Source organism: Gymnogyps californianus, chromosome 3, assembly GCF_018139145.2.
Source record: "Gymnogyps californianus isolate 813 chromosome 3, ASM1813914v2, whole genome shotgun sequence".
In the NCBI taxonomy this organism is placed as follows: Eukaryota; Metazoa; Chordata; class Aves; order Accipitriformes; family Cathartidae; genus Gymnogyps; species Gymnogyps californianus.
This window is the reverse complement of record NC_059473.1, coordinates 35,946,192-35,967,738: the sequence shown is the minus strand read 5'-3', so window position 1 is coordinate 35,967,738 and position 21,547 is coordinate 35,946,192. Positions and strand designations below refer to the sequence as shown.

The following is a 21,547-nucleotide window of genomic DNA, read 5'->3' as shown; positions in this document are numbered from 1 at the left end:
GGAACTGGGAGAAGGAATACCCATGAAACAAAGCCAGGATGAAATTTAGTCCTGTTGAGGAAAGTAACAAGATTACCATTTTCTTTCAGAGGGTCAGGATTTTGACCTCTGTTTGAACGGTCATCAGGAAAGCTAGCTTCATATGTGAAAGCTGCTGTCAGGGTGCATTTCAGTCCTGAAATGGTCATTAGCATGTGCTTCTCAATGGGTCGGGCAAAAGTTTCCTGTTTGTGTTTATCTGAAACAGACATGCTTTTCTGGAAGAGAAGAGGACAGGGCTAATGAAGAAATAGCTGTCCATATCAAAAACACAGAGCAAAGCAACAGCAATAGCTGTGAAGAGAAAACTGTTTAAGCTGCTGGCGGGGGAGTATTCGTATTTTTGTAATAATCCTTGTAATTAAATTGGAAAGGAGTGGCACAGCATGTCCATATGCAAGTATACATTTTAATTAGATTATTCTTTGCTGAAAGAGTGTGCATGCTGTGTCCATGCTCAGAAAGGGCCAGCATTGCGAGACCAAATAGTAATAGGGATAGGGGGATATATTTCTGAATGCCTGCCTGCAGCTAAAAGAGATTGCTGTTTTCACCTAGATATGGTCCAACTTTCACTGCCTTTGAAAACTCAGGCCTAAAAGCCTAATTAACCTTTTGTTCTACATTGTTTTTGCAGTCAAAAGCCTCCTTAGTTTACTAAGTTTATGTAGTATTAGTGTGATTAATAACCAGATCCTGATTTTTTTCCTTTCAAGTGAGTGCACTAATGTAATGAAACATTCTTCTCTCTAATGTGTATGTAGGACAACAAAGAACCATCTGTGAGTATGCTAATTCGAACAGTTTAGTGTAATTGCTATCAAGAAAGCTTTTTCCCCTCACAGTAATTATCTTTTCAATGGGATGATTTATTACATGTACACACATGGATGCCCTAAGGCTGTCATTAAAGCCAAAATACAGCTTATCAGAGTTGCAACTTCTTTGTCAGAATCCACATGCAATGCTAATTTCTGGTTCCCTGTTTAGAATTATACTTACTGTTTCCTTCTTCTGCTAATGGTTTTCTTGGAAAACTGAAATAGAATGAAAAAACACAGCTGGTGAAAAGATTGGATTCCTTTTTACAGGAAACTAACATATTGCCAATAGAGCACTTTAAAAATCTTATCTTGAAGAACTGGAAAAATACCTGAACACTTGTTGTTTTTCAGTGAAGTAAAAAGTTGTGCATGGAAGTTCTTGAAAAGTCCCCATATGCTTAAAATTAAATGTATATGAGCTTGCAGAAACTAGTACTTGTATGTTGATGGATCAAATTCTGTAATCATGTGCTCTGGAGACTTCAAGTTTTTTCCCTTGGCATCATCATGATTTAAAAATTTTGAAGGTATATTCTGCCTTCCTACATTTGTCCCTAAAATACAGTAATAAATTTGTTTTCTCGGCATGTTGTATATATATTTTATTACTTTTAAGTAATAAAAGAGCTTCGCTTCATAAGAAATGCTATTTAATGTTACATAGCTACTAAGTTAACAACCTTCTTTCAAAGAAGTTCTTTTATGATGATCATACTGAGAAATAAATATATCTCCAGAAACTGGGCTGGGTTGCTGTTTGGACATTGATTATGTGTTTGAAAAGTGTGGCTCTGCAAACTTGCATTCCAGTAAATTCCACGCAGAAGCACAAAACGAGTTGGATTGATTTCTCCTGCTGCTACTCTGTTAGCTCACAGAAATCAGTGGGTCATTTCTTAGAATAAGCAACTGTTTTTTTCTGTAATTTTAAAAAATATATATTGCAATAGTTTCAGTAGCAACCAAACCTTGTTGTTTGTTTCTTTTACCCCTTGTTGTTCTCACTAACCAGGTTGTTATTGAAACAGTCAACTATAATGGAGGCAGTAAAATCTGGATATTATATTTTTCTTAGAACTGAGGATATTAATAGTGGTTAACAATATAGCTATAGCAGAAACAGTTGGAACAGTATTTTCAGTGGTGTTAGTAGGTACAGTTGTAACTGATTTTCATAAAGAGAATAAAAAATGATGCCTGCATATTGAGCCAATTTGGAGATCATTCAGTCAGATAGCACTCCCAGTGAAGCCTAGCATATACCTAGCAGAATGAGTCAAATCTTCACAAATGAGACATAAATTATATATTCCAGTCTTAATTTGCAACATGAGATATTGTGCATATTAAAGCACTTACTGCATGAAAACATCTGTCAAGGCAGATATTACTAAATAACATTTAATGACTGACCACTAGGTCATTTCTAATTAAGAAGTTGCCCAGTACTTTGACAAATTCTAATTAGTATATAATTGATCTAGAAGGCTTGCTGTGCTTAAATGTGGCAAAGTGTCTTAAGTGTGTACGGCTCTTATTGAAAGGCAAGTTGCTCGCTTTGCATCAAGAGGAGATAAATATTTTCCTTTCAATTTTATTACTTAGTCATTTAAACAAAGTCAGTTTTTGAAAAGCATAGAAATCTGATTTCAGAGCTAAGTGCAGAAGTCCCCCTTCAGAAATTTACCTTTCCATGGTGCTTAGGCCTGGAATCAGCTGTGGGCTGCTGATGTTGAGATTGCTTGTGTCCTCTGGCACCAGGCACTTGGGACAGAGGGGATGAGAAGGGCTGCAGTACTTTCTAGCCACAAGTTTATTCTGAATATTTCAGTGCAGCTACCAGGGCTGTGGTGGTCTGACTAGGCTTTCTGCTTCTGCAAGTCCCCTTTCTTGATCCAATTTTCCTAAGAACCTTCTGGATACCATGACTGTCCTAGCTGGAGACTGTTGCATATTTAGTTTTTATGGCTTGTCGTCTGTGTCATGTTGTCTAAAAATTGTGAAGTTATAAGTTGTTTTCTTCTGTTTATGTATGTAATGTGACTTTGAAAAAAGGAATTTTTCATTGTCTTTTGAGACAGATTTATTAATGTAATCAAAGATCACCTACCAAATGTGTAAAATAGAAAATGCATTGTATACAAATGAGATCTATTGTTTCAAAAGAGGGATTATTATTTTAATTAACACTAAATCACTTCTTAGTGTTCTTCAGCCTTGTTTATGAAAATTTTAAATGTCTTTTAGTTGCTTCAACATAACGTGGTAAAAAAAGCCAAACCCTGATCCAGTTTTGATAGTTCACACTATCATTTTGAAGTTATCAGTGCTCCTGAAAAGAAATTTGACTGCATTCTTTACATGAATGGTAGCAATGATTTCTTTCAAAAAACAAAGACTATTTTTGTTTACATTTGCATTGTTCAAAATTCTTGTTGTGACCCCTGACTTTTCTGAACTCATAGACTGTTTTTGTTGAGCAAAAATACTTTCTTTAAAATGGATAGATTTAAATAACATACTTTCAGAACATTGTGGCTTTGACCAGAACACATTAATAAACACATACGTTCAGTTCTAGAATTTTGTTTTTAAGTTAAATGTTTAAATGTGGTTAAATGTTCCAAGCTGTGATGATTTTGATGAGCATAAATTCAATGCATTAAGCACGGAGATGAAAGAATGAATTTCATTTTATAGGAATGTTTCAAATTCCAGTGTGTCTGTGACCAAATATGGGCCTCAGTCGCTATCTGAAAAGGGTAGAGTGGACTTGCTCCATGTGTCCAAATGAGCTACAAGGCTGAAGGCAGAGAAGACAGCTTTACACCACCTTAGTGTTTCCTGCGATTCTGCATTAGGCCAGCTGGGCCTGGGTGGTCTGAAGAGCTGTTATAATGGTTAACACAGCCAAAACACAGTGAACTTCTCTTCCTAAATACTCTTCCAGATGGAGGCTGCCAAAGAGAAACACTACAGAGCTGATACTCCAACCGTCAGCTTTTGCAGGTTGGTCTATAGCGGAACAGCTCTCTGCTGATCACCTAGTCCTTCTGCACCACTTTGCTTGGCTATAGCGAGCGTTAAGCTCTTCAGGTTGTGTTGACCTGTTAATGTGCTGTGAAGCATTTTCATATTTGCTTGCTGAGGAATCTAGTGAAGTATTTCAGTAAGTGGGCAAATTAAAGGAGGTTACAGTAGCTTTATGATGCACCCAGTAAATCACTCAGCATGTTTTACAGTAACCAAGCAAAGCGTATGCTTTCAGCAGTAAGTGACAGGTACAGTTCTCGTTATAAGTAGGCACAAGAATTTTTCCTAGGATTGGATGTTTACACTTGGCATGGTTTGTTATCCTTGGAGAAGGGATACTCAGGCTACGTTATGGTGTCGTTAATCCTGGAATAAAGCTGAAATGATTCACTTCCTGATTGTGATTGAATTAGGCATGCAATTGCTCAAGGAAAGGTAGGAGAACATTGCATGTAGGTTTCCAGTAGAGAACCAAAGTAGTGTTGAACAGCAGCTAATGTAGCCCCAAAGACTGTTTTAATCTACTTTAAAAGCCATTGTAGAATTGGAGAATGCAAGCAGAACATTGGAAGATAATACCTTTTGCAGCGTGTCCTCCCCTCCAGCACGGAGTTCTTCCATACATCATCATACAGTGGAAAGAGAAAGAGATTCTACTACATTGTACCCTTCTGTACACAAATACCTATACATTAGCCAGAAGGAAACCTTCCATTAGGTGTATAATTGCTTTGTCATTTAAATTAAGTACCTTAGAACAGAATTTGATCCCATGTCTAACTTTTCTCCTTTTAAAGTTTTGATTCATGTATTTCTTTTTCAGTCATCACAATTCCCCAGTATGCAATGCATGTAAGAGAGCTGAACAAGTAAATCAATACTTGAGTAAAAGAGCCCAACCCTCATAACATAGATTGAGATGTTGAAAAGCCACTGGGATTTTGGATCTTTAAGCAAGGAAGAACTGTTTAGAGAAAAGTAACAAATAAGGGTTAAGTTGTTTTTCAAAAGTTTTCTGTTTTTTTATTTCTTCTGGACTATTCAGTCCTTCCCTAAATCACAGTTATTAGAAGAAAGTAGGTGGTTGTATTAACTGTTGCCTGCACTTAGACTTAATGAAATTTGATTTACTATTGTGGTATTCAGCCCATGCAATTGCAAATGTGTGTGTGTGGTCATGAGTAAAAACTGAGGTCAGTTCTTCATCTGATTTGGTTAACTATTTGTGGAACAAGATTCTGGTAAAGTGCTTTCAAAACAGTTGTGTTTTGGGATATTTCTAATGTGAAACCTTGAAGATTGCCTTACCCTGGACAAAAATCCAAATAAAATTTCTTCGTGAATGTTCTTAGAAAGCAAGGAGAAAAAGCCGTGAGTAAAGTGAATTTTCATTTTGATATGTGAATTATCCATTCATTTCCATCTTCTATCTACTAATTAATGTATGTAAAGTTCTTTGAAGATGAAGTTGGTTTTGGACTTAGTAAAACTATATATAATTATCATGGTTTATAAAAAATTCAATGTTAGCATGTGCTCTCTTGTTTAAATGAATACCATCTTGCGTTGTTCCCATCTTCCTCCTTCACTTCTGTTTGGTTGCGGAGGGTTGGGGTTTTTTTAAGTCATGAAGATTACTTCATTCGTAGTCACACTCTTCACATGAGCAGACAAGCTCTTTTCAGTTAGGAAATGGTTGTTTTAGCTTGTTTTTTTCCCAAGGAAATTCAGTGGCAGTGAGTCATTAACACGTTGCATTTTCTGAGAGCAGGTTGACCTGACACCCAGTAGACATATAAAAATCTGTGGGAAGGTATCAAACACTAACTGTTGTTGTTAAGAGAGCCTGTTTTAAGTTCTCCTTAGTGGGGAAGATTGTGGGATAGATTAGCAGTGGTTTGGTTACAGCATCTGGGTTGTTTGAAGCTGGGAGCACTGTGGTGGCTCTGGAGGAGAGCCTGGTGGCTGACCTCACCATATATCAAGCTGTGTGCTTAGACGAGGATATAGGAGGAGCTGAGACACAGCAGTCTCATCTGTGCAGTACTGCAGCACCACTGTCAAGACCCTGGTTATGGCAAAGCTTCTGTGCATTTAGATGAACTTGTAAGAGCAGAGTCACCAATAGGGCCTTTGGGATAGCATGTGGCTTCCACTGCCATCTCAACAGATCCAAAGTAAGAGTAAAGCTTTCATTTCTTGTCAAACTTTCATGGAGATGGACTACCAAATCTAGGAGCGCAGTGCGTCAAGGACCAGTCCCATGTCTTTGGCATGTATAATACTAGAGAGTAACAGCAAAGGGTCACGCTGTCAGTCAGTGCAGAATGACAATGCTTCCTTCATGCCAGTGGGCTTACACCAGTTTATTACCATTGAGAAGGGTCAAGTCATTCACATTATCAAGCACCACCTATTACAAAATCAATGCTTTATTTACCAGTTCTTTATAAATCATAAATAACAGCACCTACTGTGAGAGGTTGCTGTGGAGGCATGCAAGGTGCTGTGTGGAAAACCTCCTTGCTTAACCTTTTTTTTCTGTATCACTAACACAGAGGCTTTTTACTAGTGGAACTTCATTACTCTGTTTTCCTTGAAAACTGAAAATTAATAATTAGTTGGTCTTTAAAAAGCTTTATTTACATATGTATGGTTTTATAGTACTGCTACATAGCCCCTTAAAATATTTCTTCTGTGTAGATGAAGGTGTTTGATCAAATCACTCTACAAGCATGCTGCCAGTTCGTACTTCTGCACAACAAAAGATTATTCAGACAACTTTAAAGTAGCTTTTTCTCTGGTTTTTACAATGGAGCAAATGAATTCTCATTGCTATACTAATTTAAAACTGAAATATTTTTTATGTCCATATACAAGAAATAGAGGGCTAAAAAGAAAAAAGAAGTCTTCTAGCTGCCTGAACAAGTTGATTCCAGTGCAGTTTGCACAGCTGGGCAGGCTGGCAGGTGGTAGGAAACATTTTGGGTCGGTGGCCAGTCTGAAATAAAGTGTAGTAGATAGTAAATCTGGAAGGGATTTTTTTTTTTTTTTTTTTTACCCAAAGTTGTTAAATAAACACTATTCTTACATGTATGTATGTTTCTTTTGAAAATTTGAAGGTGGTTTTTTTTATCAACTTGTGGCTTGTTCCTGTTGAATCCGTAGATAGGCTTGTGTAATTCAGCACAGAGCATCAACTCAGTAATTCTATGAACTCATTGAGAAGACATGACTTGGAAAAGAGGCATTAAAAATACACTATAATTAAGTTATGCTGAGGCATCAGAACATGCACAATAAAGTTAACTTTAAAAATTGGACAAATTTAGCAAGAGGAATATCCACGTGGTGGGTTGACCCTGGCTAGGTGCGAGGTGTCCACCAAAGCCACTCTATCACTCCCCTCGTCAGCTGGACAGGGGAGAGAAAATATAACAAAAGGCTTGTGGGCCAGGATAAGGACAGGGAGAGATCACTCACCAATTACCATCACGGGCAAAACAGACTCGACTTGGGGAAAATTAATTTAATTTATTACCAATCAAATCAGAGTAGGATAATGAGAAATAAAACTGAGTCTTAAAACCTTCCCCGCCCCCCCCCCCCCCCCCCCCCCCCCCCCCCCCCTTCCTGGGCTCAACTTCACTCCTGATTTTCTCTACCTCCTCCCCACCAGCGGTGCAGGGTAACAGGGAATGGGGGTTGTGGTCAGTTCATCACATGTTGTCTCTGCTGCTCCTTCCTTCTCAGGGGGAGGACTCCGCACACTCTTCCCCCGCTCCAACGTGGGGCCCCTCCCACAGGAGACAGTCCTCCACGAACTTTTCCAGCATGGGGTCCCTCCCACGGGCTGCAGTTCTTCACGAACTGCTCCAGCGTGGGTCCAGCGTGCAGTCCTTCAGGAACAGACTGCTCCAGCGTGGGTCCCCCACGGGGTCACAAGTCCTGCCAGCAAACCTGCTCCAGCGTGGGCTCCTCTCTCCACGGGTCCACAGGTCCTGCCAGGAGCCTGCTCCAGCACAGGCTTCCCAGGGGGTCACAGCCTCCTTCAGGCATCCACCTGCTCCGGCGTGGGGTCCTCTGTGGGCTGCGGGTGGATATCTGCTCCACTGTGGACCTCCACGGGCTGCAGGGGGACAGCCTGCCTCACCATGGTCTTCACCACGGGCTGCAGGGGAATCTCTGCTCCTGCGCCTGGAGCACCTCCTCCCCCTCCTTCTTCCCTGACCTTGGTGTCTGCAGAGTTGTTCCTCTCACATAGTCTCACTCCTCTCTCTGGCTGCAATTGCAGTTGCACAGCAGCTTTTTCCCCTTCTTAAATATGTTATCACAGAGGCGTTACCACTGTCGCTGATGGGCTTGGCCTTGTCCAGTGGCGGGTCCTTCTTGGAGCCGGCTGGCATTGGCTCTGTTGGACATAGGGGAAGCTTCTAGCAGCTTCTCACAAAAGCCACCCCTGTAGCCCCCCTGCTACCAAAACCTTGCCACGCAAACCCAGTACAATCTGTATCAGGAACTCTAGAAGGAACATTCATTGGTATTTACATACATATAAGGTGGTACTTAAATGTAGCAGTGCCCACATTAAATAGCAATAACAGAGTACATGTGAATGGGGTGTTTTATTTTTAAACACTAGACGTACAAGAACAGTTCATCTGGGAAGAGATTTAATACAGAGGCAGTAATGACGGCATCTCTGAATGTTTCCTGCAGAATAGTTGAATCATTTGGAAGGAAAGATGACTGTGTATTGATGAATTACAGGAAGATCCCATCTATCTGCAAATTAGCCACTTCAGTAAATAATTCCATGAAGTGTTCACTTTTAGTAGGCAAATTCTAAAACAGGATACTCCCAGTATCACCAAATGCATCCAATACGTTCCTATGCCAGTTTTTCTCAGCAGTGACATGAAATAAAGTTCAGATCTGTAAAAACATGCATAATTTCTATTTAGATGATACTTAAATTCAGTTTACTTTAAAATTCACGATTACATTTTATCTGTATAAAGACTTAAATATAAGCTATATTAAAAAAATTTTCATTATAAAATCCAGATAGCACAGTTTTGCTACTAGGTATTCAAGATCACTCAGCTAGTTGAAGTCTGTAACCTGTAACTAGAATTTAAGTGCAAAGCCAGATTTTGTACCCCCTTCTGCAGAACAGAATTTTTTTTCTTCATTTCACTGTCAATATATATGTATATATGCATTTCAGTTCAGTAGCTAAGTTATTCAAAGTTGAAAAACTGCTTGAGAATTATAACAACAGACACCATTTTTATCTTCTACAACATACAGATATAGTTCTACAAACTTAAAAGATATGGTTCATTTGAGGAGTACAGATAATACTAGTGTTGAGAATAAAATGATTCAAGTTCAAGTTAGAAAGCAGGTTTCATAAATGGTTTTTTTCTCTTATCTAGCTGTGTCTTTGCAGGATTTTACTTTTTGTTTTTTTACATGCCTATATACTTTCAGTATTCAAATAATAAAATTTGTCCATATATAGATTTTTACATTCCTTAAAATGAAGCTTGATGCAAACAATGAGTAAAATCATCATATAATAAATGAAAAATGCATCGTTAATCATTTTAAACATTGAAAGTATGAATGCACTTATGTTAAGCTATATAATTACTTACCTTGCTTAAATATATGTAGAATGGTAGAGTTATCCTCCTAGATAGGAAGGAAAAGTGCCAAATTTTTCATCATGGTGACATATAAGCAAATAGCAATGGTTAACAAATAAGAGACTTGGTCTTTCCTTGAAGATAAGAACTGTAAAATCAACGTGAAATTAATATTATTTAAAATAAGTTGTCTTTTTCACTGATTTAGTATTTAAATGCTGTCTTCACTAGACAAAGCATTTCTGCTAATTTTACATGGATATATATTCCAGAAAAAGTGAGAAGAAAAAGTGGTATGTTATATATGTCCCCTGGGAGATATCTTCCTTTTTTTTCACAGTAGTATAGGTTAATTTTCCTATAAATAAAAATGTATCCTTAGAATTTGTAAAGGGAGAAAGTTGTTTAAAAATGTCTATTACAATGTAGAAAGTGAGCAATTATTTTCACTATGTGTAGCAATGTCAACACCAACAAGTAACTAATATTAAATGACAAAAAGCAAAAGTTGGATTTGAATAAGAGAGCACAGTCCTTGTCAAAAATATGTATCTTAATTTTTAATTTTTGATATTATCTTTCTTCCATCTCTTAATTTCTCCTATGTTTTTCCTCTTCCTCCAAAATCTGTATGTGCTTTTTGCACATATGTGTGTTTGTAATTTGTCTATTTGTGTAATTGTGTTGAGGATGTGCATTCTGAAATGAGCCCGGATATTGAGATTTTTCCTGTATTCAGAGTAAAGCATACTGTCTTTTCCTCTAACTTGTTTCTGGCAATAGTCAGTGCTTCATCAAAGCAAGTAGAATTGTTCCATGGTTTAGCATTTGAGGACTGATGTAACAACCCAAATTGCCAACAGCTAGAAAATTCAGTAGTGGGTTCTTGAGTGTTCCAGTATTTGCTTTGTATTAGCTTCTAGGTATTTCCTAGTCTTCTCTTCCGTTATGTTCCTTGTTGTGCCTGATGTTTGAAAGTGGAGGGTTAGCAATATGTCCTTTCCTTCTGACAACTTTACAACAGCATCAGTATGTTTCTATTTAGGGATGTTTCAATAATGTCTTTAGTTTGCTAGCTGTTAAGATTTAAGTTCATTCCTCGCAATAGTCACAAAAGATAATGGTATTGAAACAACGATGATCATCTTTTGGGGATCATCTGTAGATGCCTTCAATCCTATTTTGAGATTTCAGGGCAAAAGAAGGAACCTAGTCAGACTAAGCAACTGAAGAAACTGTCTAAAAAATTTTCATCGAGTGCATCAGAACAAGTCCAGCTTACTAAATATTCTGTATTAGTGCAATCCTTAAATAAGATACTCATGTGCTTATATGGACATCTTCCTGCTCAAAGATTGGATGGGTCAAAAGGTAGACTGCTGTAGGAGAATATTTCAGCAGTTTTTTGTGCTCTTTTCTTATACTATTGTCCTTTTTAAATAGTCCACTCCCTCTGAGGTCAGAAAGTCATGTAGGCTGGGAATTTCACTTGAAAATTCCTTGGAGGCAGAGCTGATCCTTTGTAATTCATGTGGTTTCCATCACATTTCATCCAAAGTTCTAGAATATAAATTATCACTCTTTGTCACATGTGGCTAAGTGCATAGAGGTGAAGTTGATCCAGGTGGTGTCAAGGTACTAGATTAAGTATAGCATTAGAAGAGCTGAGGGATAAGCTCAACACTGAATATTTGGAAAAAAATCGCAGCTGACATCGCAACTGCTGGAGTCTGCTGTGCTGTGAGCTTAAGTTGTGCCCTCCTGTGTAGTCGGACAGGTAGCCAAACTTGTGGAGAAACATGAAGAAGGTAAGAATGTGAAAGATTCTTTCTGTAGGTTTCCAAAAGCAAACTCTGGCACATCTGTTATATTTTACATATTCAACTTCTTACCCTCATTGATTGTGTTGAATCAGGCAGCAACATACGAGGTCAAATAAAATGGTGAAGGTTTTATAAAAACTAAGAGGAAAAGTAATAAATATTATATATTTTAGATAAAATGATCACAAATACTTGATTTCCAAGGTGCTAGCTGGAATATCTGACTTCCACTTGAAGCTTGTTTACCCAGCAATTTTTTCCTAGCTTAGGGATAGGGAGGGAAAGTCTTATGTAGAAATAATGCATGTAAACATTTTAAAGTAGGTATATTTCAATGTGTTGTCTCTATTTTTCTGAAAGAGGAGACATTACAGTTTATGACAGAGACAATTATAGGTTGGAAGGGGTTTTTTTAAATTATTATTTTAAGGTTTTGATTATCAGTGTAAGCTATATTGTTACTGTCTCCTGAAATAAAATCCTAGTTTGGCAGATTTAGTTACAGATGGTATCCAGATGATTGTCAGACAGGTCCTATTCTAAGAGTAAGTGAATTACAGATACAACCCCAAGTGTGATAAAGGCCTGAGGCCCAATGCTTGGGGCATGGGAGAATAATTCAGTGAGACCCTGAAAGGGACACTGATGCAGCTAGCCTAGTAACAGCAAACTTTATCAAAGCAGTTGTTAATTATTACAAAGTTGTGTTCACACAGATGCAATCCTTTTCACCCCACATCACACATGTTCTGTGCTTCCTGAAGCATATTCTTGCTATTAAGATGGTAAGCTCTTTAGGCTAGAGATGGTATTTTTGCATTGTGCTTTTTCCAGCACAATGAACCTTCAGGCACTACCACATACAAATACTAATAAAAACCGTATTAAATGTGTCAAGCAGTGTTCCGTCCTGTATAAAATATACCACGTTGCTTAAAACTTGTCTCCGTGAATGTTCTTGTGAGTTGTGTTTGACTGCGCAAGTAATCATCTAGTCAGGAAAAGAGGGGTCGATACGCCAGTCAAAGTGCATTTTTAATTCAGAGTACTTGAGAATGATGTGTAAGTATAATTGCTTTTCTGTTCTCAGCGGTGTTTTAAAAGGTTATGAGTCAAATGTCAGTATGGGAAAAAGTATTGATTGGAGTGTTAACTCCTAACAGTTCTCCTGCACATATTTAAAAAAAGATAACTTCTGAAGAAAGAAGAATATTAATACGTGTTTCAGTGTCTGATTATTTTCAATTTTCCCACAGATATCAATGAGTGTCAGTTACAGGGAGTATGTCCTAATGGTGAGTGCTTGAATACCATGGGCAGCTACAGGTGTACCTGCAAAATGGGATTTGTGCCGGATCCTACCCTGTCAAGATGCATACGTAAGTAATAGTGCTAATCAAAGTACTGAAACAGATACTTAGTTACACTTTAGATGAGGATTTATTTGACTGGCTCCAACTCTTCTAAGCTGTCCTTGTCTTCTTTGTTGTCCCTGCTTCCTCTTCTCAGCTTATTCACTTTATTTAGTCAGTGTCAGCGCTCATGCCTCTTTTCTGTTTCTTTGTCCTGGAAGCCTTGGTCTCCACCAGTGGCTGTCCAGGATCGTTGGCATCTTTTCTTGGTTTTCTTGTCACAAAACCTTCAAGGCCACATCCAGCTTCCTCATACACTCAAGTCTTTCTCACCAGTCTGGAGTTCTCCTTCCCACCGTTGTTTTTTCCCCGCTCTGCTAGTTCCCCAGCCAAAATCATCTTTGTGTCATGCCTTCCCCTCTTCCACCTCTACAGCTTTGTCCTGGATATTTTCCATTACTAAACATTCAGCCCAGGATGATCTTTGGCACATTTTCCTTCTGATTAAGAAGGATTAAAAATTAAGAAATAATTAGAAGAAAGAAAAAGTTGTGAACAGTGTGAATGCAAATATTTTGCTCTGTTAATCAGCTTCTACTTGGTTTGAAATCAGCTACCTCTGCAAGAAGAAAAGAAGGCATAGAGAATAACTAAATTTCTCACTTTAAGTTTTTTGGGAAGAATATTTACAAGTGAAAAATACCTCATTTCCTAAGCTCCTTATCTGAGCTATCTTTAGATTTATAAAATATAGTTTTGAGCCATAGGTGAATGCTTCCATTTTTTCAGCATAATTATCTTATGCTAGTAGTTAATGACACTCAATTACTGAGAAAGTTTTTCAGCATTTTGAAGAATTTCTTATCACTTTTCAGTTTAACACCAGAAAAAAGGAGTTGGTTTTAATTTTTGCTTTTACATGTCATGTTGAAAATCAGATAGTCTTTGTATTTTTTGAGTTAAGTGAACACATTACCCAGAATTGTTAACTGTATGTTAATGTGGATGCATAAATTAGAAAGCTGGCTGGATCTTAGCTTCCTGTTACCTCATACTAGTCATAGCTTACGGCCTTTGACTCTTCCACATTAAAAGTAAGTGTAACAAAATGTAAATATATAATTACTTCTTTTATAAAAAAAGTGTCATGTATGATACTTAATACTTTTGCAGTCTTATTTATATAGCCTACTTATAGCTGAATGTTCCAGTGGCTATGTAGCTTGACACAACTGTATATTGCCAGTGATTGACTTCAGTCTTCAGCAGTTGGACTTGTGTACAAGTGAGAGAGCTGATTCTGGCTCTGTATTGTGGCAGCATGGCAACTGCTGGTTTGGAAATTTTTTTTTTCTTTAAAATACTTTTTATCCTTGGTCTAGGATGAGTTGGAATTCAGGAGTGCTTGATGCGAAATAAGAATTTTATTTTATGTTGTGATTATGGCTTGAGATAGGTGTTTGAAATAAAACTTCTGCAGATGGTAATATTAATCCATTTAACTGGTGTTGGAAATCTAGTGGTGTTTCTCTGTTTTGCTTTTCATGTGAACAGTACCATCCTCTCTTCCACTTTCATTGCAGCTGATAATCCTATAGTTGCTGAAGAGAAAGGACCCTGCTACCGGTTTGTTAGTGCGGGAAAGCAATGCATGCATCCTCTTTCTGTTCAGCTCAGCAAGCAGCTTTGCTGTTGTAGTGTTGGCAAAGCCTGGGGCCCGCACTGTGAGAAGTGTCCACTTCCAGGAACAGGTAAGAACTGTCCATTGAAAATACAAGCTATTGCCCTCACCCTATGTTTGTTATGCATGCTTTAAAAAACAAAATCCAAGAATTTATTTTAAACAAGAAGTGTCCATCAGTAAATTATGACAGTTCTCTACATGATAGTAGAATAGTCACATATATAGTAGTTTTGTTCATAGGGATTTGTGATTAAAACAAAGGAATTATCTTTGATATATTGTGATAGAATTCCAGATTAACAATATTTGCATCTCAGAGTACGTCCTTGAACTTTGATTCTCTATCACATGAAGATAAATTTATTGTACATTATATTCTGACTATAGATACAGGCAAATTAACCCAAAATCTAATTAATGCTCTTCAGTTGTTAAAGGCACCGGTGAAAGGATGGCGGCTTTTGAGAATTAGGTTACAGAACGACATGTGTTGTAGTTTATATTACAGTTAGTGGGATATGTATAGAGTATCTCTGCTTTCTAACCTTCCTTCGTATCTTTACCATCCATTTTGAGGAATGTGCTAAGTATGGTGTTGCCTTCTTAACAATGAACTGGTAGTTAAACATTTCATGCCACCTTTCACTTAAACAATTCCTTACTTGATACATAAAGCTCACTTGTATTATCAGTGTTTACTTGGAGTCCTGCTGGTTTTTAAATATATAAGGACTTGGAAAATACCAGCTTGGTTGGTCACCACCCTCATTTAGGCTGCTCATAGATTAAGATACCGCATATTATAGATACTGATCACTGCTTTTGAGTACCTTCTATTCCCTGATTTTGCTTAAAACTTAAATGACCAAAGTTGGAGTCTTTAGTCAAAATCAATTTAATATTATTTTTTGTCCAAATGTATGGTCAAATTCATCTTTTTTAAAAGCGTCATTGCTTATTGTAATATACATGATGTCCAACCTGTTCAGTGTTTTAGCACAGGTATTTGTAATGGTTATCCACTGTTCTTACTGAAGTCGCTGCTGCAGATGTCACTGTTATGATACAGGTCATGTATTTCTCTGGAGTATTTTATAAAGATTCAGATTTTCAAAACTAGCTAGCTGCTTTGGGAAATCCACAGCTAGCATCAGAGACATGAGAGCAGCAGATTTCTTACTTTTTTAAGGTGGGCTTACAGAAATGGAAGTAACCAACATTTTTGAGCCTTTCAACTGATTTTTAAAGCCGTTGTTTCCTGCATGACGATTGGGTTGCTAGATCACTGATTAGGATTTTAAAAGTCCAGTTCACTTTCAGATAAATAATATTTCTATGGCTTTTTAATGGAGAAAAAATATATTCTCATCAGATGACTCGCAATTTAAATGCAGATGTTTTACATCTATGAGAATATTGCATGAGGCTTTATGCCCAATTGTGTGTATTCTGGAGCAGAGACTATATCTTTTTGTTGACTGCTCTCTAGTCATAAAAAATACATCATTGAATATTATGTGGAATTGGTTATTTTAGTGATTTTTCTTAATGAAAAGACTTCAGAGAGAAAATCTGTGAGTAGAAAATTCTGATGAGCTGTGTGGGAAATGTTTTTCCCATTTCATGACAACTTTCCTCGTTTAAAAACATGTTCCTTTCTATAACAGGTTAAATTCATAATCTTTCAGAGTTTTCTATGAAAAATGTGTGAAAGTGGGATACTCCAGAATGGGGTAATGTATTTACTGCAGCATCCCATGTCAATTTAAGAGTCATTGATTTAAAAAGTCACGATCTCACTCTCTGATAGCTTTTAAAATATTTGTACAAAGTAGACCAGCTCCAAAAGAGAGACTGAGAGAGGCCAGCTTTTGTATACCCAGGTGTTGAGAGCACTTATCGGAGCTGTGGTAGAATAAGGCTCACATTTCTATTCTGCATTTGAGAGAATATGACCTGAAACAATATTTCCTACATCCTGAGTATACATCTGAAGGGACAGGCATCAAATTTTCTCTGTCTTCCTCCTATGACCAGAATTCCCACCCTCAGCTGGTGTTTTTGTGGCAACTTTTGGTATTGGTATTAGCATTTCCCAACAAAAAGTATTTCATCATTCTGAATCCACTCAATTTAATCAGTTTGACCCTTCATCTTTTCTATTACTAAGACACCATCAGAACACAGTATGCAATTAATGCATACTGCAATTTAATGTATAATTTAATGAATTAATCTGTGGAGTACCTATAGCTAGTATTTTGTGTTTTTATTTTAGATGCTAATTAATTTTAAAGCTCTGATGTGTTCAAAGCAGAATTTGTGAACTTATCAATGCCCCACTCTGCACATCTCTTAACAAGCTGTAAGAAATCACATCGGGCACATGGGAGACTAAATCTTTGGTGTTTCATCCTAACATAGCTTTACCTAGAGCAAAGAGGACAATGAAGCACTGCCCCCTCAAGACTCCTGAAGGTGTCTCTGTCCCTGACAGGAGCATAGCTATTATCTTTGATGGGGAGGAAGGCTGACCTGTATTTCTTTTTCATTCTAGTCTTCCACTAGGACTGCAAAACCTGATGCTCATGTAGAGCAGCTGCAGAGATCAGAGCAGGTGCTGCTGCCTGACTTTCATTACCTTTTTCTGTAGCAGCTTTATAAATGAGATTATTTCCCCTCTCTTCTAGTGGTGATTTGACTTTTTATGATCCCCATCTTGTTTTTATCCAGCCCACTGAGGTCGGTGGAAAGACTTTCTCAATTCAGTGGAATTTGGATCAGGGCTGGTATGAGACCTCTGATGTAGTCAAATGGGATCCTGTGAATGAATGTTGTTACTGGTTGATGCTCTTCTGCTCCTCTAGTATAGGAGTGGTGAGCTTTTTTCCTTTGGTTTCTGCAAAAAGAGAATTACAGAAATAGTGATCTTCATTCCTTATGCAATGTAGATGATGATGACAATTTGCATATTTAAATTCATACTCAGAAAGGATATACTGTTTGAAGAGAATTAATTTAAAAAATTATCTTGATATAATGGTAGATGAAATATAACTGAAGAAAGATGGTAAACTGGAGTGGAAACCTCCTGGGAATAACAGCCAGAACATGCTTTTGGGAGAATGCTCAGTCATATTAGCATGCAATGCATAGCTTGTCTTTAAGTAGTTTGTTGTAAAAATGTATATACAATATGAGATTACATTTATTAGTGGTAGTCATTATGTTTTCCACTATGTCAACATATTGCACTTTTAGACTCCTAAAAGGAATATTTTCCCATCCCAAATCTAGCTGCTTTTAAGGAAATCTGCCCTGGTGGAATGGGTTATACGGTTTCTGGCCCTCACAGAAACAAGCTATATCATCACCCTGCAGTTAGAGTACAGCCACCTGTCATTGGCAAGACCCCGATTACTCAACCTGTTGCTAAAGGTACTTCTCCTCCACCTCTCCCAGCAAAGGAAGAGCCAGTGGAGGCACTGACCTTCTCACAGAAAAGTGAGACTGAGATGGCTGTGCAAGAAGGTGAGAGTGGGAAAATGTAGTCCTGTATTTCTGTGCATGTGTCTTCAATGGTATGTTTCTTTGTGGAGTAGCTGCGTACAGTGCAGGACAGAGAGGTGTCACTTCCCACAGCAGAGCATTCCATGTTGTGGAGTGTAATGTGTTATGTGATTTACTTCTGAAATTTTATGTATAGCTCCTACCAGATGCTGAGAACACCATGGAGAGAGAGAGACTGCTTTAATCTCATTAATTTTTATTACAAGAAATAGTAAATATTTGTTGTAAGACTTTTATAAAGATATTTATAATCTCTAACATATAACAAAGGACTCAACTCAGGCTTTGATTTACTAGTATTTGGGGTGGCAGAAGCTAAGGAGTTTTCATCATCTTCCTTCTATACAGTCCTGTACATTAGCACCACCTGATGTGGGCATGCATCCCCTTCATGTGGTCTGCTCTTACCCCTGCAGCTATGCACTCCCTCGGTGTGACCATGTTGGATCAGCCCCTCTCTGCTGGGCTGTTTAACGATTAGTTGACTCCTCTAAGATATTTTTCTCAGACTTTGTTTTCTGCAAGCTCCTCTAAGAACTTGTAGCAGCTGAAATAGTCCTGAGTCTAAAACAAATGCAGAAGCAAAGAAATGCAGAAAGCAGTACTATTATAAATACATTGCCAGCAAACTTGGCATGAACAAGAAGAAATACATTGCTGAAGAACCCTGTCATGATATTGAGTACTTGATAGGTTCTCTCCAAGTAGCAGTTATGTATCTGTATGTCAGACCATTATTAGAAAGTTTCAGCCAGATGGCTTTGCAAAATGCTGTGCGACACGGGTTACTTTCCAGTTAAAATCACTGCTCTAGTTTTGCTTTCAAAAAGAAAATGGAACTAAACTGAATCTGGAGAGAAAAATAAACCATTGAGATATACTTACAGACTGTGCTGGATTATAAAATCTCACATAAATGTATGAGCTTTTCTGTGTTACAAAGTGGAAAAAAGTGCTGTATCATTTGCTAAAATACTACTTCAGTAATTAGAAAGATTACCACATTCTAGTAAATCTTAAAACACAGAGAATCTGGAGAAGAAAGGAATATTGGGTTTTTTTAAATAAAAAACTTTTAAAAAATATGCTTACTCTAAGTCAGTAATGACACATACACATGTTTGAATTTTATATTCCATTTTTTGATATGTTTGCATTTGGAATTTTTGAGATTTTTGAGTTCTGATAATTGGCCTCCCCGCTAATACTGAAGAAACTAGAGCAAGAAGAGTGATTTTTTTTTTTTTTTTTTTTTTTTTTAAATCTATCCTGTGGAAAATGTTGATTGTGAAAAGAAAAATATTCTTACAGTTTTTTACAGAGGCATATAGATTTTCATCAGTAAAAGACAAATTCAGAAAAGGCAAACTGCAATGGCAAATAGAAACTTATATGAAATTTCTACCTCTCCTTCGCAGAAAAAAGTCACTTTTGTGGAGGAAAAAAAAACCCAAACCACTCCTGCTTGCTTAAAGAAAAGGCGAATTTCAAAACTTGATTTTTTTTTTTTTTTTTACAATAAATTCTTGGAAATTTGTTAATGGTTAGTTATATATCATTCTGATACTAATTTACCTTTAAAATAATTACAGATGTTGATATTCCTTGGAAGGAATTTAAAAAGTTTTATCAGTGAGCTGATAACCTGTGAGTTTCTCGGATTGTTTCTAAGGAAACAATTAAACAATTGAGAAACCTATAAGGCAGCTGAACACTGAGTAAATAATTATAAGCATTGGTCAGTGTGTAGAATCTTATTCTGGTTTCAGGTTAGTTTTTACACTTGCTTCAGGAACATTACTTCAAGTTTGCACCATTTTGGAACGAGGTTAGAGCCTGAAATTTTTCTGCGATGGCAACAACCACTTTCAAATGTGCTAGTAGTTTTGAATAGAATGTGTAAGTAAATGCTATGTGAAGACTGATTAATTTTCTTTTTTCTTTCTGGTTTTAGTGGCAACTGCAGCCCCTGATCAGGTAAAACATGATGTGATTTATCTAGGAATTAGAATGCAGACCATGTGTACAAGATGTGATATGATAACTTTGGAAAGGATTTAGGATTTATGAGGAACAAACAACTCACTGTGGACTTACAGTGCAAACCCTGAGGCAAAAAGAGCTCATGTTATTATTATATACAACAACAGGCAGGTGGTGAGGTACAGGAAAGAGATTACTTTAACCTCTCTTTAGGGCATTGGTGGAGGGTCTAGTACTGTATTGTTCTATCCCATTCTGGAGCCTATATTTTAAAGAGGGTATTGAAAAATGCAGACAGTATGAAGGAGAGCCACAGATACTGACAGGTAGAGAAAATGGGTTGGAATGAAACAGTATGAAGCTTTGAGAAGCATTTGTGACACCTGCTTAAGGGACTTGTATTAATGCCTAAGTTAGTTTCCTAGTTTTTTTAGGGTTGCTGTGTGTTCAGTGGAGAAGAGCAGGTGCGTATCTGTGTTAAGTCCCTCATTCTGCAGGTTCCAGGTTCTCTATGCTGAAGATAATGGGATTTGTTAGGAATAACTGCAGCTGTACTTAATTTCATTTTCCTAAAGACTTACAAGCATCTAACACTTTTATGAAAATAAGATGGTCAGTGCAATAGCTAAGAGAGAACCTTTCACGGTGGTCAAAGACTTAGAGACACATGTGATTGTACACTTTTGTGTGATGCTGAACTGCAATTAAATACTATTCGTAAGCAATTAAAGACCAGAGGATGGGAGAACTATGGAGGGACAAAGCCAAAGATACAGTTAGAAGCTCCATGAAATGGATGCTTCAAGTAAAATCAATGTTAAGTTGTATGCTATTGTGTAAACATAGTATTCCATGTTCTTTCAGTCTTAAATTGGTGGTAATTAATGATCTGCTATCAAAAGCCACTCGTGAGAACGTTAGCAGTTTCTCAAGCTAGGAGTTTGTGGGTTGTTATGATAGCTGAATTAAGAGAATGTTTTCAGAATGTGTATTTTTAATCATTCTTTTAGGAATTAGCTTCCCTTGACCCCTTATTTGATTCCCTTCAAATAAAATCAATGTTAAGTTGTATGCTATTGTGTAAACATAGTATTCCATGTTCTTTCAGTCTTAAATTGGTGGTAATTAATGATCTGCTATCAAAAGCCACTTGTGAGAACGTTAGCAGTTTCTCAAGCCAGGAGTTTGTGGGTTGTTATGATAGTTGAATTAAGAGAATGTTTTCAGAATGTAAATTTTTAATCATTCTTTTAGGAATTAGCTTCCCTTGATCAAGAAAAGCAGCCTGATCTAGAGCCTGGGCAGCCTCAGCTTTCTCCTGGAATTTCAACAATTAACCTGCATCCACAGTTTCCAGGTAACTTGTTTTGACTTGTCTTTTAGTATGAGAGAGTGCTTACAATTCTTCAAAGAATGGGGAGGTAGCAATTGTAACAGAGGTTAATGAAAAATTGATTGCAGTTTCACAAGCAGTTTTTCCATGAGCAGAATATGGAGGGAAAAAAAAAAATCATGGAAGCTGAAGTGGGAGGAATTGAAGAGGCTGGCACTGGCTGGGTGACTTGTTAGGAGGCAAAGACGTATT

The 21,547-nt window shown here is 37.3% G+C and overlaps 1 protein-coding gene across 1 annotated transcript in view; it reads left to right on the top strand.

Annotated features, from left to right (window-relative positions):
• LTBP1 (latent transforming growth factor beta binding protein 1) overlaps nt 1-21,547 on the top strand; it is a 185,897-nt gene that overhangs the window by 116,405 nt on the left and 47,945 nt on the right. Inside the window, exons 10-14 of the mRNA XM_050895158.1 lie at nt 12,630-12,752; nt 14,309-14,476; nt 17,707-17,940; nt 19,934-19,956; nt 21,217-21,319. Of these exons, the coding sequence (XP_050751115.1) occupies nt 12,630-12,752; nt 14,309-14,476; nt 17,707-17,940; nt 19,934-19,956; nt 21,217-21,319 (651 nt within the window). The remainder of the gene's footprint in view (nt 1-12,629; nt 12,753-14,308; nt 14,477-17,706; nt 17,941-19,933; nt 19,957-21,216; nt 21,320-21,547) is intronic.